Source organism: Callithrix jacchus, chromosome 10, assembly GCF_049354715.1.
Source record: "Callithrix jacchus isolate 240 chromosome 10, calJac240_pri, whole genome shotgun sequence".
Taxonomy (NCBI): domain Eukaryota; kingdom Metazoa; phylum Chordata; class Mammalia; order Primates; family Cebidae; genus Callithrix; species Callithrix jacchus.
The window spans coordinates 74848734-74867055 of NC_133511.1; the positions used below are offsets into that span (position 1 = coordinate 74848734).

The 18322-nt window shown below is 41.4% G+C and overlaps 1 protein-coding gene across 2 annotated transcripts in view; it reads right to left on the reverse strand.

Moving 5' to 3' along the window:
* Positions 1 to 5983: 5983 nt before the first annotated feature.
* NRIP3 (nuclear receptor interacting protein 3) overlaps positions 5984 to 18322 on the reverse strand; it is a 28420-nt gene continuing 16081 nt past the window's right edge. The window contains exons 4-7 of one of the 2 annotated variants that reach the window (XM_054242045.2): positions 17227 to 17366; positions 16207 to 16259; positions 15999 to 16093; positions 5984 to 7037 (exon numbers count right to left, since the gene is read on the reverse strand). In XM_054242045.2, the coding sequence (XP_054098020.1) occupies positions 7007 to 7037; positions 15999 to 16093; positions 16207 to 16259; positions 17227 to 17366 (319 nt within the window). In that variant the 3' untranslated portion in view covers positions 5984 to 7006. Of the gene's footprint in view, positions 7038 to 12374; positions 15689 to 15998; positions 16094 to 16206; positions 16260 to 17226; positions 17367 to 18322 lie in introns of those variants that run through there. The other variant, XM_009007641.5, reaches the window with a different exon arrangement.

Consider the following 18322-nt stretch of genomic DNA (forward strand, 5'->3'; position numbering starts at 1 on the left):
GACGGGGCTAGGCTGGGCCGGGCCAGGCTCCGGGAGATAGGGAATTGGCGAAAGAATTGCTCCAGTAGTATCCTCCGCCTAGAACTCCTGGAGGTGGCGAATTGGGGCGCTACGCCCCGATAAGGCAGTAACTGTTCAGGGCTGCCAACTGCTCTCCCCAGAGCCGTCATTCTCAGGAAGTACTTTAGATTGGCACAGTCTTCCACTGAAATATTTTTTAGTGGAGAAAATGGAGATAGTGGCAGGGATGCAGGGATCATCACAGCCTCTACGGATTTATTAAATGACCTTGGGCCGATCACTTCCCTTCTCTGGGCCTGTAGTTTTTGGCTCAATATGAGGGAGTGGATTTCAATATATGCTCCATGTAATACCCGTGTTTTAATCTCTAAACGGATTTGTAAAGATAGTCTTTTTCTAATTTCTGGAAATGTTTTAACAGAATGTTTCACTATTTTTCGCCCACGTGATTCTTAGATTCGTGTGAATCTAGCACAAGATGTCTGATATTGTTCCCAACAGGAACCAGAACGGCAGGGCTAGATGTCCTCTCACAGGTGCCTAACACCACCCTGTGAAGGTGCTGTTACATTGATGAATGATCAAGGCTTTATAGTGGGTGTTCTGCTGGCCAGAGGACAAACTGGAGACTCCCTGGTCAAATGTGTCAGTGAGGCACTGGATCTGATTGCTAAAAGGTGATTCAGTTGCAAGTTAGGGATCAGTTTAGGGTTTTCTAGACTTGGCAGCTGAAGGGAGTGCCTGCTGTATGAAACCTCATAGGCCTTCTCTTCCTTCTGAATGTTTTCAAGGCGGGGAAGGTACTGAGGCTTAGAGAAAATACATAGTTGTGTGTCAGTCTGATGGGCCTCATCTGTTTAATGGAGAAACACTAAGCACACCCAGTCTGGGCAGAATTTTAAAGGTGCATGGTATAACCACTAGCTAGCTACATGTGGCAGTTGAGCATTTGAAATGTGGCTAGACCGAATTGAAATGTGCTGTGTAAAATATACAGCACATTTCAAAGACAATATTTAATTTCAAAGACAATATTTTTAAAATGAAAAAATTTCAATAATTTTATGGTTTAAATATTTTAGAAATATTAGGTTAAATAAAATATATTAGTAAACTATTTCACCTGTTTTTTAACCTCTGAAATGTGGCTACTATAAAATGTTATAGAGCTGTTAGGAAGTGCTGTTCTCGAATACAGAATGAGGCTGCCATGAGTGGAGTGTGACTATGAGATAGGTGCCTAACTGGAGACAATGAAGGCTTAAGCCCAGGTAAGGAGCGAGCTGACAAGGAAGAACTGGCACAGCTAGAGCTGAATAAAAATGAATGTAATTTCAGGTGACTCAACAGACGTGGAGGGGTCAGTTTCTCTTGTTCTGCCCTGCTCATATCTAGATAACCCTTACTTTTACTTTAGGTCAGGGGTCTTCTAAGCCAGAAAAACCTTCCCTAAGTGCATTCCTTTCTACGTTTGCGTAGATCTCTTCACTTTACCCATTGTGATAAAATTAAGTTTTCACATTTGCCTTTATACTCCAGCCTCCACCAAAATATTGTGAGTTCTCTGAGGGTAAGGACTTTGTCTTATTATCGTTATACCTGGAGACAGATTAATATGATGTTTGTAGGGACCAGGGAAAAGGTGAATAGGACAGGCTCCTCTGGTTAGTTTAAAAGAAAAGTATCCAGCACCTACTTGAATCCTTATTTGATTTCTTTCTGACCATGAGAGGGGATGCTGAGATGCCTAAAGATATGCACATGGGAGTTGTTCTGTTTATAGATAGCACTGGCCTTACTACCTACTCTTCTCTCTCTCCTTTCCTTGCTTCCTTGAAATGAGTGACATAGGTCCAGGTGTAACCTCCCACCTGGCCTGGGTCTTCTCACTTCTTTGTAAGGCCTGAAAAATTTCCTGGTGGGGCATGGTTAGAAAAGGAAGAGGAACCTTTTTTTATAAGTGTGGAAGTCACAAAGGGAGGGAGCAAAGTGACAATTTATGTATCTGGAACAAATATATCTTGGACCAAGGTTTTGTCATCTGTCTGCATCCCCCATGTCCTTTCCCCTCCAGTGATCAAATAGCTCTCTGGATGCCCCTTATTCTTCCACCCCATCCATTCTGATCTACCCAGTACTTACCCAGGCAATACCAATCCAGAACAAATGGAGTTATGCACAGCATCAGTGATTTCATTGTATTGTGCCTCCAGTGATTATGACTAGGGACACACATACACACATCCTTCCAGTTATTTCTGAGCATTCCCTGGAAAGATCTTATGAGCCCTTTTCTTTATTGTGTGCACCCACTAGGATGCTCCCTCCTACTCAGCCCTGTTTAGTGGGATTTTTCAGTCTATTGCTGCGTATAAAGCCACCGAAGTGCATCACTTGCTGGTGTTCACCACGATAACAACAATATATGGGGATAGAATATTATGTTTCTAGAGCTACTGGTACCAATACTGCTGACAAGTTACTGGTGTCCCTAAAATAACAAAACACCATGGTGCAGATCAGTACTAAAGTGGGGAGAATTTTTAGTTCCTTTTAGAGGTGCCAATCAGTATTGTTGATTTCCCAGTATCTTAGAATACTTAATGAAAACAGGCCCAGTGTGATGGCTCACGCCTATAATCCCAGCACTTTGGGAGGCCAAGGCAGTTGGATCACCTGAGGTCAGGAGTTCAAGAACAGCCTGGCCAACATGGTGAAACCCCATCTCAACTAAAAATACAAAATTAGCCAGGCATGGTGGCAAGCGCCTGTTAATCCCAGCTACTCAGGAGGCTGAGGCATGAGAATCGCCTGAACCTGGGAGGCAGAGGTTGCAGTGAGCTGAGATGGAGCCACTCCATTCCAGCCTGGGTGACAGAGCAAGACTTTGTCTCAAAAAAAAAAAAAAAAAAAAAAAAATGTAGAAAGGGCCAGGCGAGGTGGCTCACACCTGTAATCCCAGCACTTTGGGAGGCCGAGATGTGTGAATCACTTGAGATCAGGAGTTTGAGACCAGCCTGGCCAACATGGTGAAACCCTGTCTCTACTAAAAATACAAAAAGCCAGTTGTGGTGGTGGGCGCCTGTAATCCCAGCTACTTGGGAGACTGAGGCAAGAGAATCACTTGAACCCGGGGGGCGGAGGTTGTGGTGAGCCAAGATCGTGCCATTTCACTCCAGCCTGGGCAACCATACTGAACTCTCTCTCAAAAAAAAAAAAAAAAAAACCTTAATGAAAACAGTCCTTTCTCCTAAGATTTTCAAATAAATGAAATACCACATTAATCAGATTCATTTTTATTATTACATTAATAAATCAAATACTATCACTAGGTTTATAATGAAAAACAGTAGACTCTGCCCAGCCCTCCACAATCAGTTTCTACTCCCTAGATCTAATCTTTTTTCTTCCAGCTATCTCTTTTGGGATTTATCTCCATATTTCTAAATAGCATGCTTATACTACTAGTTCTTAATTTTTCAGTTTGGGCCATTATTTTACTTTTTGTTACAGGAAATAAGATATATATTTATACTCTAACGACTGCTAATACACACATACATTATTTCTTCATCTTCCATCCTTCAATTTGCATCACCCTATATAGGTAGAGTACTATTCATTATACTATTATAAAGGTGTATAATTGGTCCAACTAGCATAGTATGATTACATTTCCTTTATTTGAGGTTAACCATTGCCTCTTTCTCCATGCAACTTTCTGAAGTACCTAGCATTCTAGTGTCTATAATCAGTTTATCTCAAACTCTCCTCTCAAAACATTGAAACACATCAAGTAGTCTCTCAGTTTCTTTTTAAAACTGGAGACAACTCTCTAGGAGTCCATCATCCTTCACTCTGGACTAATTGTTCTCTAAACCTATTGCACAACTTTTGTCCTGAAATAATTTTATCCCTTCTTCTCTGTTTTCTACTTCTTTTTGTTTTTCTGAAAGATTTCCTCCTGGCAGCTTTTCTTTTGAATTTGAAAATTTTTGTTATCACGTTTTAAATGTACCAGAGCACTTTTTTGTCAACCTCTCTTGTAATTAAAAAACATTTATTAGTTTTGTAAACCTCTATTGTAAATGGACAAGTACAAATTGGATATATTTACGGGGTACAAAGTGATGTTATATGTATACATTGTGAAAAGACTAAATCAAGCTAATATATCCATCACCTCAAATACTTCTTTGTGGTGAGAATACTTGAAATTTGCCTTCAGCAATTTTGACATATACAATAAAGTATTATTAACCATGCTATACTATTTATCTGAAAAAATGTATTCCCTTTGTCTAACTGAAACTTTGTACTCTTTGACCAATGTCTCCTGGTTTCTCCTAATATCCCCTCCCTCTACTCTCTGGTAACCATCACTCTATTTTATGAGTTTGTTTTAGATTCTACATTGGGAATCATGTGAAGTTGTCTTTCAGTGCCTGGCTTATTCCAGATAGCATAATGTCCTCCAGGGAAGCACTTTCTTGTCCACCTTCCCCTTTTTAAATAGCAGTCTGTTCCATTTGGTGGTTGCAGTATCTGATTACTCTAAAATTATTTTTAATGTTTTCTTTTGTTTCTTGAATTGTCTGTGTTGAATTTTAAAGTCTTTGTTTCTGTTTTGTGTTGGAAGCTTTTCTTAAAAGTCTGGAGATCCTTGGCTATCCACTAATATGTAAGAGTTGGGCATTAGAAAGTTGATGGAAAGTTCTGTTTACATTGGCCAGTGAGGTGGCTCACACCTGTAACCCCAGCAGTTTGGGAAGTTGAGGCAGGCAGATCACTTGAGGCCAGGAGTTCAAGACCAGCCTGGCCAACATGGTGAAAACCTGTCTCTACTAAAAATACAAAAATTAGCCAGGTGTGGTGGCATGTGCCTGTAATCCAAACTACTTGGGAGCCTGAGGCATGAGAATCACTTGAACCCAGGAGGCAGAGGTTGCAGTGAGCTGAGATAATGTCACTGCACTCCAGCCTGGGCTGGAGACCAAGACTCTGTCTCCAAAAAAAAAGGTTCTGTAATTAGCTCAGGACTTGTAATTAGCACAACATACTGCAGTATTTTTCAAACTTCTGATAGTTTGTGAAATCAATCTAATCAGTTTTATTTCCCCTAAATGACAGAACAGAATAGAAAATACTACCTCAGAATACATCATACATGGAAAGGGAATTACTTTGTGAAACTTTGGTTTCTTACACACACATATCATATATACGTATTATGTACTGGTTTGATCCCATAAAATGGGAGTTGTTTTTTTTTAAATTGTGGGTGTTTTTTCAAAGAAATTTGAAAAAGTACCACTTAGGATAATCAAGGAGATCTCAAACTGTCAGGACAGGTAGCTCTTTTCTCTTAGAAAGAGAGGTAAGTTCTTCTGGAGTAAAATTCTCTATACTTTTGCCTGCCTGCTAGTCTGATAGACAGTATTCATTCATTCAGGTATTTGTTGAGCACTTACTATGTGCCAAACATGGTTCCAGGTTCTGGGTATATATCAGACAAAACCGTCTCCTGGGACTAGATTCTAGTGAGGGAGAAAAACAGTTATGTAGTATTTAGGCATTGTGCAAGGTAACACAGCAATGGAAGGGAAAGCTGAACATATGCATATAGATGCTGGTAAGTAGGTAGATGTGAGGGATGAATGAAGTGGATAGCAAGGTCATCATCTGAGAGTAAAAATGGTGAAGGAAGTGTTAGAAGAAAAGAGAAGGTATGAAATAATTTAGGACATAACACAGCAATCTATAGCCTGTGACCAAATCCAATTTTGGTGCAGTCCACAAGCTAAGGATACTTTTTTACTTTTAAATGGTTGGGTAAAAATTTAAGATGATATTACATCATGACATGTAAAAAAATGCGCCTCAAATTTATTTACATATTGCCCCTGGCTACTTTCATGCTACAGTTGCATAGTTGAATAACCGCAAAAGACACTATGACCTGCAATGCCAAAAATGTTTATTTGGCCCTTTACAGAAAAACTTGGCTGACTCCTGATCTAGGAGAATGGGAAGGTAAACAGGGAAATACAATTGTCAGGCAGCATTAAAGGCCTGAAGATTATGGATATGAATTTAAAGAGAGACTATTCAGCATAGTTGCTGCACAGAAGTAGGTATAAAGTAGGCAAAGAGCTGGATTTAAAGTTGTGACTTTACAAAGTGAGTGTGACAAAAAGGGGTAAACTTACATGCAAGTTGCATGATTATAATGATTGCTCCTGGGATTTAAGTTGATTATGATGGGAAGAGACAGAACCTGGAGATGAGAGACAATGAAAAGGTAGTTATGAAAGGAGTGTTCGAGTTAAGTTACCAGATGTCTGGAAGACAGACAGTGGTAGTCAGATGAGATAGATTATGGAGGGGTTACAGTTTTTGGTAATAAGACAGATCTAAGGAATGACTGAGAGTGAATGGATGGAAATAGAGAACAAGATCAGTGGAAAACTACTATTCAAAGAATCTGTAGTCAGGTGTGGAAAGGATTATCCATATGTGTGATTAAAAATTGCCAAGAATTAAATCAGGAGTAGTGTTGCAGGAAATGAAATGAGTAACAAGCTAAACTTACTGAGAAATGAGAGGGGATGACCCACGGGTTTGTAGATTCTGTAGATGATAGCAATGAAGAGAAGAGATATAATTTGATGGTATGGGAGTTTTTAAAACTGAGAGTTTTAAAAGATAGAAGACATGTCTGGAAGTAGTAATGAGGAACAAGATAGGAGATACCCCATCTCCAGGAACAGTAATAGGACTGTGGGAGAAAAAAAATCACCTTGAGAGGGCTGCAGTGAAAGCAGTATCCTAAGGTAACAGCCAAGTTTCAGAGTTCTGGGATCCAAGCCAAGGAAGGGTTTCCAACTCTTCAGAATGCTGAGGTTTAGGCTGGGCATACTGGCTCATGCCTGTAATCCCAGCACTCTGGGAGGCCGAAGTGGACAGATCACTAGAGTCCAGGAGTTCAAGACCAGCCCAGGCAACGTGGTGAAATCCTGTTTGTACACAAAATATAAAAATTACCCAGGTGTGGTGGTGCATGCCTGTAGTTCCAGCTATTCGAGAGGCTGAGGTGGGAGAATCACTTGAGCCCAGGAGGTTGAGGCTACAGTGAGCCATGATTATGCCACTGTACTCTAGCCTGGGCAATGAAGTGAAGACCCTGTCTTAAAAAAAACAACAGAATGCTGAGCTTTAAATCCCTATATTCAGTAGGATGTCTCTCCTCAGCTCCCAGTTTTCTTGGTGGCTCTGACTAGTTCATCTTCCCCAGGAGATAATGAATGAATGAATTTATAAGGGGTGAGGATCTCAGGGCTAACTTTATAGTCTTTCAAGTAACCATCTTGTTTTTAAGCCCTCCATCTACTACCTCTTGTTTTCCAGATAACTGATGCCTCCAATTCCTAAGCCTTTTCTGGGGTTCTATGGTACAAATGTGCTTGCTTATTGCTGGTAACACTCCTCCAGCACCTGTCCGACTTCTGCTTTCTGTGGTCTACTCAGTTTGTTCCTTGTTTTTTGCTTTCCAGATTCAAAGGTTTTGTTGACATTGCCTGGATGCTGCCATAATTTCTCTCATGTTCTTTGTCCTTATATCATTTAACATTCCTTTACTGTCATTTTATTGGCATTTCAGGAGGAAGCTATGTTTCTAGTCCACTGTATTTTTGTTGTTGTTTTTGAGACAGAGTCTCACTCTGTCACCCTGGCTGGAGTGCAGTAGTGCGATCTCAGCTCACTGCAACCTCTGCCTCCCGGGTTCAAATGATCCTCCCACCTCAGCCTCCTGAGTAGCTATGGGTCAGGCATGCGCCGCTATGCTTGGCTAATTTTTTATTTTTAAGTAGAGATGGGGTTTCTCCATGTTGGCCAGGCTGGTCTTGAACTCCTGGCCTCAAGTGATCCACCCACCTAGGCCTCCCAAAGTGTTGAGATTACAGGCGTGAGCCACCACACCAGGCCAATCCACTGTTTTTTTAAAAGTTGTAAACAAGAGTTTCGTTAAGGGGTCAGATATGTCTGACTAGTTCACTTTTCTCAGAATGCTGCTTAGTCCCTCAAACACACAAATTCCTGATGGGTCCACCTACCAGGCTTCTGGTATACACAGACAGATGTGAATCCCAGTGGTGGAAACAACTTAGGCTAATTATAAGTTTTCTATTGCATTTCTTATTCTAATGGTCACTCTTTTCCATTCCTGTCCTTTCCCTCATCCCTCACCTGCTGTTACTGAACCTTATCATTTCTAAAATTCCACTCTCCTGGGGGCATCCACAGCTGGATCCTTTTCTTGGCTATCATTCTTCAGGCCTTAGAACAGGTTGCCTTCATACACAATTGTGCTCCAACTGGTCTTTATGAAACCCGTTCATTTCAATATACTTTCAGGCCAGGCTCATACCTGTAACCTCAGCACCTTGGAAAGCCAAGGCTGGTGGATCACTTGAGGTCAGGAGTTCAAGACCACCGTGTCTGGCCAACATGGTGAAACCCTGTCTTTACTAAAAATACAAAAAAAAAAAAAAAAAAAAATTAGCCAGGCATGGTGGCATGTGCCTATAGTCCCAACGACTCAGGAGGCTGAGGCATAAGAATCACTTGAACCCAGGGGGCGAAGGTCACAGTGAGCTGAGATTGTGCCACTGCACTCCAGCCTGGAGGACAGAGCAAGACTCCATCTTCAAAATCAATCAATCTATGCATGTCTACCTATCTACTTTCAGTTCCCCAATTGTTCCTACATACCACTGAGAAACTTATGAGCTCAGTTTCTGTAGGACTTATAAAACAGAATAATTGCCTCTTCATTATGGTCAGCTCCAGCATCATTCAAATTCTCATGTCCTTACCTATTTCCAGAACAAGCAAGATGAAAATCACTTATCACTATAGCACTCACCTCAAGCACAAGTTTATCCAATGTATTCAAGGAGCCCAGCATTTCATAACAGAACCCCTCAATTAGTTTGCTAACTGATGAAAGCAGTTAAATTCCTCTTATGCAGGCTTAGAGTATGTCCCTATTTGCTCTGCTCCCCAATCTATCCCTTGGCACACAAGTACCTCTACTAGAATAACCATACTCCCTCTTCCCAACCCACTTCTCTTGTTTAAGGCAACTGGCAGTGTTAGTGTATGTCAACATGGGAGTATCTTGATTCCCTGGAGAGTTTGATTTTCTGTATTAATTACAAATTGGGAGGTTACTCTGGTACCAGTAAAAGCAACACCAGGATTGAAGTCCCCTCTCTGATTACTATGGTGGCTGGAATTTGTCAGAAGAGGCATAGGTCCATGAAAGAATGTAAAAAAAGTGCTGGAAAGAAAGAATAAGGCCTATGGCCACCAGGTTGCTAGAACTTTTGGACAAGTCACCATTTAAAAGCAGGTGAAGACCTACCTTTTTGTCCATTCTGGTGAAGTACCTGGTGGCCTGAGTCTTTCAGAACATACCAACCAGGCGGTGGCTCACGCCTGTAATCCCAGCATTTTGGGAGGCTGAGGCAGGTAAATCACTTGAGGTAAGGAGTTCCAGACCAGCCTGGCCAACATGGTGAAACTCTATCTCTACAGGTGTGGTGGTGGGGCACCTGTAATCCCAGTTACTTGGGAAGCTGAGGCAGGAGAATCAGTTGAACCCAGGAGGTGGAGGTGCAGTGAGCTGAGATTGCACCACTGCACTCCTGTCTGGGTGGCAGAGTGAGACAAAAAAAAAAAGACAAAGGTAAAAAAAAAGAACATACCACAATCCTTTAATAAGAAGGTCCCTGAGAAAACAGTTGTCACAATGTCCGTGTGCTTATCTCAAAAAAAAAAAAAGAAAAAAACCATACCACAACCCTTTAATAAAAAGGTCTCTGAGAAAACAGTTGTCACAATGTCCATGTGCTTGACACCATGTGAGAAATAGCCTCCAGTAGGTCAGTGGCCAGACAGGTGAGTATGAAATAAGACAGCACTGTACTATATAGCTCAGGATGCACTGATAACAGAAGTTTGAAGCAACAGCTGACAGAAGAGTCTAAGCAATAACACAAAGACTAGTTTGTCTCTGCTTCTGGAGAACAGCAGCCTGTTCAAACAAGCTCATAATACATGAATCAACAAGAAGCTACATTTGATATGTCATTTTAATAAAGATATCCTAGAATCAAAGAATTTGGCACTAGAAATTATGCCCAGGCTGGGGTGCAGTAGTGTGATCATAGCTCACTGCAGCCTCTGAACTCCTGGGCTCAAGGGGTCCCCCTGCCTCAGCCTCTGGAGTAGCAGAGACTACAGGCACACACCACTGTGCCCAGTTAATTTTAAAGTTTTTTGTAGAGATAGGATCTCGTTATGTTTCCCAGGCTGGTCTCGAACTCCTGGTTTCAAGCGATCCTCCCACCTTGGACTCCCAAAGTGCTGGGATGTGCTCAATATTAAATGTCATGAAGATACTATTAAAATAATAATTGTGCTCAATTGTTGTTTATTGATACTATTCTAAGCCTTAGTTTTCTCTTCTGTAAAACTGAACAATACCACCTTCTTTGCAGGGGATAGCATCATCCTTGGTATATGTAAATGTTTTCCTCCAGTTGAGTTGAGTCAGGATATACCTCTCTGCTACCTCCATTTATTAGAAATGCTTGCCTTCAGCTGGGCACGGTGGCTCACACATATAATCCCAGCACTTTGGGAGGCTGAGGCAGGTGGATCACAAGGTCGAGAGATTGAGACCATACTGGCCAAAATGGTGAAACCCCATCTCTACTAAAAATAAAAAATTAGTTGGGCGTAGTGGTGCACACCTGTAATCCCAGCTACTTGGGAAGCTGAGGCAGGAGAATTGCTTGAATCAGGAATCCATGAGACTGAGGTTGCAGTGAGCTGAGATCATGCCATTGCACTCCAGCCTGGCAACAGAATGAGATTCCATCTCAAAAAAAAAAAAAAAAAAGAAAGAAAAAAGAAAGAAATGCTTGCCTTTGGTACCAGAAAAAAAAGCTACTTTCCAATGACAACTCTGAAGACAGTAATCATACTACCATTGTGCTTTTCTGGATGTGCCACAAACTGTATACATGTCCCTGTCTTGCAAATGACATCTCCTATACAAAGAGTCCTAGTCCTTAATTTTTCTACATACAATGTGTAATCAACTAAAACATCAGTATCATTTTAACATGAATTTCTGTTAATCCAAGTTCTCCCCCACTATGCAAGTGCAATAAATATTTTAAAATGAAGGTAACAATATATATTCTTAACTCTGGGTAAAACTTAATTTGTTGGTTGTATTCTTCTGAGATGCTTATGAATATTGATTCTGTCACTCATTGCTTAAGGACCTAGTAGGTGAAATACTTGACGTTTTTTATCATTAGAATAAATTGGCAAAAACAAAACAAAATCTTTTGAGGTAGAATGGTAGTATATTCTGAGTAGTAGTAAAACCATAATGGTGATAACCATTGTCATAATGAAAGCATGTTGCCAGTTGACTATTTAACCATGTTGTTTAAGTTATATTAAAAACATCAATACTTAAAAGGTAAGTTTCCATCATCTTTAAAACACATTTATTTGGGATGCCATTTAGACAATGACTTTAACTATATATTAAGGTTCATTCAACCATTTCCCTTCTCAAACCTCTTCCATTTGTTTGAACTAAATAAATATTTCCTTTTTTTTTTTTTTTTGAGACAGGGTATCACTCTGTTGCCCAGGCTAGAGTACAGTGGCTCAATCACAGCTCACTGCAGCCTAGACCTCCCGGGTTCAAGTGATTCTTCTGTCTCAGTCTCTTGAGTAGCTAGCACTACAGTTCCATGCCACCACTCCTGACTAATTAAACAACAAAATTTAGAGATGAGATCTCACTGTGTGGTCCAGGCTGGTCTTGAACTCCTGGGCTCAAGTAATCCTCCAGCCTTAGTCTTTCAGAATGCTGGGATTACAGGTGTGAGCCACTGTGTCTAGCTATATTTCCTTTTCTAGAAATGTTCTCTCAAACACTGCTGACTGACCCACCATAAAAGATTGTTCCCATATATGAAGCTCTGAGTGACTACCATATGCCAACCACTCTATATGGATTTTCTCATTTGATACTGCGAGGTAAGCACTATTACTTCTGTTTTATAGATTACAAAACCAAGTTCAGTGAAGTTCACTAACTTGCCCAAGGACATATAGTCAATAAGAGACACCTGAGGGGCCAGTAACAATGGAGGAACAGAAGATCCTAAGAGAAAAACACTGATGCAATCAGAATGTACCTGGTTTCCCCCACCTTCCAGACTGGGGCCCGGACACAAAGACTTTGTCAGACAAGCACACAGAGGGGAAGATTTCATTTTATTGTTACATCAGTCTCACAAATAAACCCAACACAGCCAGAAACACTGAAAAGATAAAGTGCCAATGCAGAGAGGCCTGGCAACAGAAGGAGGGAGGAATCCAGTTCATCTCCTCCATGTCCGCAGCCTGGAAATACATTTCTATTACACATGAGTGAGGGCAGCTGACATACCAGGCAATCCATTCTATAGACACTTTGAGCTAAGAAATAGAAAATTGTACCAAGTAGGGTCTGTGCAGGGCACGAAAATAGAAAAAAGTCGAAAAACATTATTTTCCCAAATGAGTCCAGGCATGGAAATACCAAATGATAAAAACAATATTTTCAAACTCCCTGTATTTGAGATGGACATCTAATAAAGTATTAGATAGGTTTGGTACTTCATGCTACTGCCTATTTTCAGAACTATGACCTGGATAGACACCTTTTCTCCCATACCCTCAATCTAAGGTACTAGAATTTTTAATACTCTGGGAAAAACTGACCTCACCTTCTTACCTTGCCAGCCCACCCCCAAAATTAGACCTAGTGCTTCCTCATACACAACAAGATGTAGGCTAGGAGAGTAATCAACTTGGCAGCATTCAAAGGTGAATAAAGCTGAAGACTTCCCATAACTGTCTCAAGACATTTTTTAGAGCCTCTATCAAGGCTGGGGTTTAAAACATAATTATTCGGTTAGAAAATTCAAATGTTTTGACTGCATTACATGAGATTATATCCTAAGCCAAGTTCACCCCAAACATTTCAATTCCAAAACTAGAAAATTATTGACTGATATTCAGAGGCCAGAAGGATCACTAAAAGTCATCTAATCATCCCCGATACCATATAATCATAAACACAAAGGTCCAGAAGCATCTTTCCAGAACTTGAGAGTTCCTGGCCTCACATGGTCCATGGGGAATCCAAATAAGAATAAACCAGAAGGAACCTTCAACATGCCTCACTGTGGCCAAGAGTCAAGGCTCAGAGTGGAACTTTCAAGTAGGGAAGTAAAGGGTGAACTTTACTTTAACTTAGTACCAGGATAAGAGGCAGGCCACGGTATTGCCATGAAAGGTAGGGAAGGAGCATGGAGAGGCCTCAGTGGAAAGGTGCAAATCACCCCTTGGTAAGAGAATGGGGTATTGCTAGAGGAAGTGCTGAAGACGGGTAACCCCAGGGTCACCCCTGCTGAGCTTCAGATGTAGCCTCCCAACTGTGGCTGTGCTTAGCTTTCTATCTAGCTTCCTTAGGTAGAGGCTAAAAGGAAGGGGGCCATGACAACTGACTGCAATGTGGGTGCCTAGTTGTTCAAATGATTGTCGCCAAGTTCTTTTTTTTTTTTTTTTTTTCTTGAGACAGAGTCTTGCTCTGTTGCCCAGGCTGGAGTGCAGTGGCATGATCTTGACTCACTGCAACATCCACCACCTGGATTCAAGCAATTGTCCTGCCTCAGCCTCCTATGCAGCTAGGATTTTAGGTTCCTGCCAACACACCTGGCTAATTTTTCATATTTTTTTCTAGTAGAGACAGGGTTTCACCCTGTTGGCCAGGATGGTCTCAAACTCCTAATCGCAGGTGATCCACCCACCTCGGCCTCCCAAAGTACAGGGATTACAGGTATGAGCCACCACACCTGGGCCCAAGTTCCCAGTCTTTAGGGAGGTTCTGTGAGGCCCAAATCTTTCAGAGTTCCAAAGGGTTGTTTGGTAGGGGCAATTGCTGAACACCAGACAAGTTAGTTGGTGGTACTTGGGAAAGTTCAAAGTGGGATCCATTAAACAAAACACTCTGAGAACTACTACTGTGACACAGGGTAGGCTTGGGAATATCTTAAAGGAATGCCCACAGATATCTATTTTTCTGACTTGTCCAAGCACTTCTATGACCAAACTGAAGGGGAGATTTCATTACAGATACCTGTGTGCCTAATGTGACACCCCAACCAAAAACTTCAAAAAAACCCTATATTCTCCTCAAATTTTGAGAAAGGTCAGGAAATAGTGGGCAGTTATAAAACGTTGTCCTTAACACTGCTGGCTCCTGCTCTGCCTCTTTCCTTTACCAGGACAGAACTGAAGATCTCAATTCCCTGCCTGAAAGTTCCATTCCCTACCTCCCAGAAAGATTTATCTAGGTAGGCCTCTCCACCAATTTATTCTACTCAGTCTACTCCCTTCAATTCTGGTCTTGCTCCCTCTCTCTTTTTTTAAATCTCTTTTTTCTACTCCTGGTTTCCAGCTACTTAAGTCCTTGGCAGAATCATAACAGGATGGGCAGGAATGCTGACTGGATCTTGGGAGTAATCAACACCTGACAATGACATTTGATTTACTTAAGCCTTCAATTCCATCTCAGAGAGGGATTAATATTCCTCTATCTGTGGTTCCTCCTTTCCTCCAAGAGGTTCCCAGTGAGAAACCATTTCATTCATCTTTGTACTCTCAGTTTTTAGGCACCAAGATGAGGGCCTCAATGTGACAGTCTGGGGCAAGGAACTTTTAGTGGGCTTGGCACACAGGAGGGAGAGCTACCCAAATCATCCTAGCATCCAACTCCAGAGCATATTCCTCCCCTGTTCTGCCACAACCCCAATTTTTTTAAACACTCTCACCTCTTTGCCCTCTTGTTAAGGCTTGAACACAAACAAGGTAGCATGGGAGTCTTGGCTTGGAAATCTGGTCTGTGTTCTAGGTCCCTTCAGTCACTGACCTAATATATGAACTTAGACAATTCACTTGCCTCGCTGGACCTTTAAATAAAAGAGTTAAACTATAATAGATGATCTCCCTGGGCTCTTTCACATAATCCATACTTGAGAAATCAACAAATGAATTTGAAGAAACTCTAATTCCAAGACATAGGTATCCTGGCACCTGTTTGAAACAGCTGAAAAGAGGTTAGGGTCAGGTTCCTGTTTATTATACATTTAGCTATAGGAAAAGAAGTAAATACACCTATGGAGACACAGAACCTGGCAGCCCCTATACTTGACTAATGAAAGCAAATTCCTGGAAGAAGCAGAGAAATAGGCCACAAGTGAGACTGGCAGTGTCAACAAAGGTCTATAAATTAATTGATCAAGGTGTAAAAAACAATGGCTATAACCAGACAAGATCTCTAAGCGTAGACTACAGTCTAAGAGGTCTGAATGGGAAGGAGCCCCTGGAGCTTCTATTAGATGGAAGGACTTGGTCCACAGCAATTTGCTACTGCATTTGGTTCAAACCCAGTTTTCTCAATCTGTCAACTCAGTGTATGCACATGTGCAGACATGCTGCAGGCTGTAGTTATGCTTCTGAAGTGCTGAAATGAGAAATAAGTATCAGAAGAAATAATGCCAAATTCAAAAAAGTCAAGCTGAAGACAAGCAGAATTATAGTTTAAAAGCTACTCATTTCCCTACCACTCTGTGTGGCATCACCATTGCTCATTCTGATATGTGCGCTACAGAGTTTGTGGGATGGTGAACTTTGGGTGTGGGGAAGGGTGGATTTGTAGCATGATTGAAAGCCAAAGACAGGATACAACCCCATATCCTGTCTGAGAACCTCTACTACCCACCCCAGCTCATGACAAATGGATGTGACTTGATCTGACCCATTTGGGTACTCACTTGTCTTCATTCAAAAAGACTGTCTCCACAAAAGGGATTTCTTCCTTGTCTGTCTTCCCCATGATCAGCCGGTGCTTATCCAAGTTTATGATACACTAAAAACAGGAGAATCATTGGTAACTTGCCAGTGATACCACTATGAGTTCCCACGTAAGAGGATACCTGCCTCAGAGAGGAAGTATCAAGGGATACGTGGAGTCAATCTTACCTTCAGAGATCGGAGAGTCTGCAGACCAAGGGACAAGTTTTTCTCATTGTCATCTAATAAGAACAAAAAGATGATTAAGATTTAGCCATTTCCATGTTTGCTTAGAAGTCAGCCTAATCACTATTAGGTTCCATCCATCCATCCATCCATCCATCCATCTAGTAACATCCAATAAATATATATTGAGCATCTGTTGTATTAAGTAATATTCCTAGATCATTAAAGTTACAACGCAATAGAGCCAAGATTCAAACCCAGGTCTTTTTTACTCTAAAGGATAAAGGCCTTTAGACAAAACCAAGAACTTAGAGTAGCCAAGAATAAAATATATGAGAAGTATAGAAGGTGGTGGGAAATTATCAAGGGATTTATGGCAAAGGAGTAAGTAAGTTGCCCTCTGTCTCTAAATAGTTCATGGAAAGCTCTCAGGGGACATTTTCACCTGCACATAAAAAATGTGTTTTCTTGCTTTTTTTTTTTGAGACAGAGTTTTGCTCTCTTTTTGCTCAGGCTGGAGTGCACTGGTGCGACCTTGGCTCACCACAACCTCCACCCCCCAGGTTTAACTGAATCTCCTGACTCAGCCTCCAGAGAGGCTGGGATTACAGGCATCTGCCACCACCACACCAGGCTAATTTTGTATTTTTAGTAAAGACAGGGTTTCTCCATATTGGTCAGGCTGGTCTCAAACTCCCAACCTCAGGTGATCCACCTGCCTTGGCCTCCCAAAGTGCTCGGATTACAGACTTGAGCCACTGCACCCGGCCTCTTGCTCCTTGAATTTTTTTTAATCTGACCTCCACATTGGTTTTACTGATTCATTCTCAACATGTCTTGAATGTAGCTCAGGACCCATCTAGTACTTTGGAGAGCAAAAATTCGGACAAGGTTTATAGTACAGGAAAATGGGAACCATTTTGAGTGTCAATATTTACAGGCATGAGATTTCATGAAGTTTTGTTGAGGGTAGGGAGAGGGTTTATGTTAGGGTCCGTAGGTCCAGCCCTCAATTCTGCTTACCGACCACAGCTGCTGGGCAGTCCAGACGGAGGGAGCCCAGTGTGATCACCAGGTGCTCAATCTGGCCCACAACTTTGAGATGCCGGGGTAGAGAAAGCTTTTCTCCTTCATGCTTGTGGGATTTGACATGCTCCTTGAGTCTGCACCAAAGAGGAAGATACAAAAATCCCCTTGACAGAGATTCCTGTAAAATCTGGCAATGCCTACCTTCTGACCTGCAATTGGAATTCTCCAGGGATCTCCCGGGACTAATTTATCAAAAAGCCATCCCATATTTGTAGTTTCAGCACTTTGTCCTAAACATGCCAGGGGGATAATAAAACACTAAAGTCTCATTTCCTGTTCTCAAAAACTTTACATCACTTATGTGTACTGGTGAAGAGAGGGGAACTAACACATTCAGAGAATCCTATTCTGTACTCTAATGCCCCCACCATTGTGTGAGGCAAATGAGTTAACATGTCCTTTTACTCATCTGTGAGTAACAGATACTAGAGAAGTCAGATTCATGCTAATTTTAGAAGGTCTTTGTTCACTGTCTAATTTTCTCTTTGTCTATTCTATTTCATTCTGTTTTCATCAGTCTGTCTTAGACTATAATGTTTGTGGGGGCAAGTACTTATTTGGTAAGTACATTGGTATTTGTATCAGCAATGAATATCATGGAGAAAGTCCTTGTTAATTTAACTTGTCTGTGCAAGGGAGGAAGGAAAGAAACAGTACCAACGTTTCACATAGTTATGTAAGCTGATTGGAATAGCAAGCACCCGAGCTATTATGGGTTGGTAGATAAATACTTAATTATGGACTTTCTGTGCCAATACTTCCGCTTTTCTCTATTTCTTCTCTTTTGGTGTTATGGCCCATCCAAAAGAAAAATAATTGCAGTTTTACAGATGGTTATTAATTCCTCTGGAATCATGGCAGTCTGCTGCCTAATTATGCAACAGGACATTATTCGTCTTTCTGGAACCAACATGTTACACTATACTTCATCTCTTCACCACATAAAAAAGCTCAAGGCTGGCACAGTGGCTCATGCCTGTAATCCTAGCACTCTGGGAGGCTGAAGCAGGCAGATTGCTCGAGCTCAGGA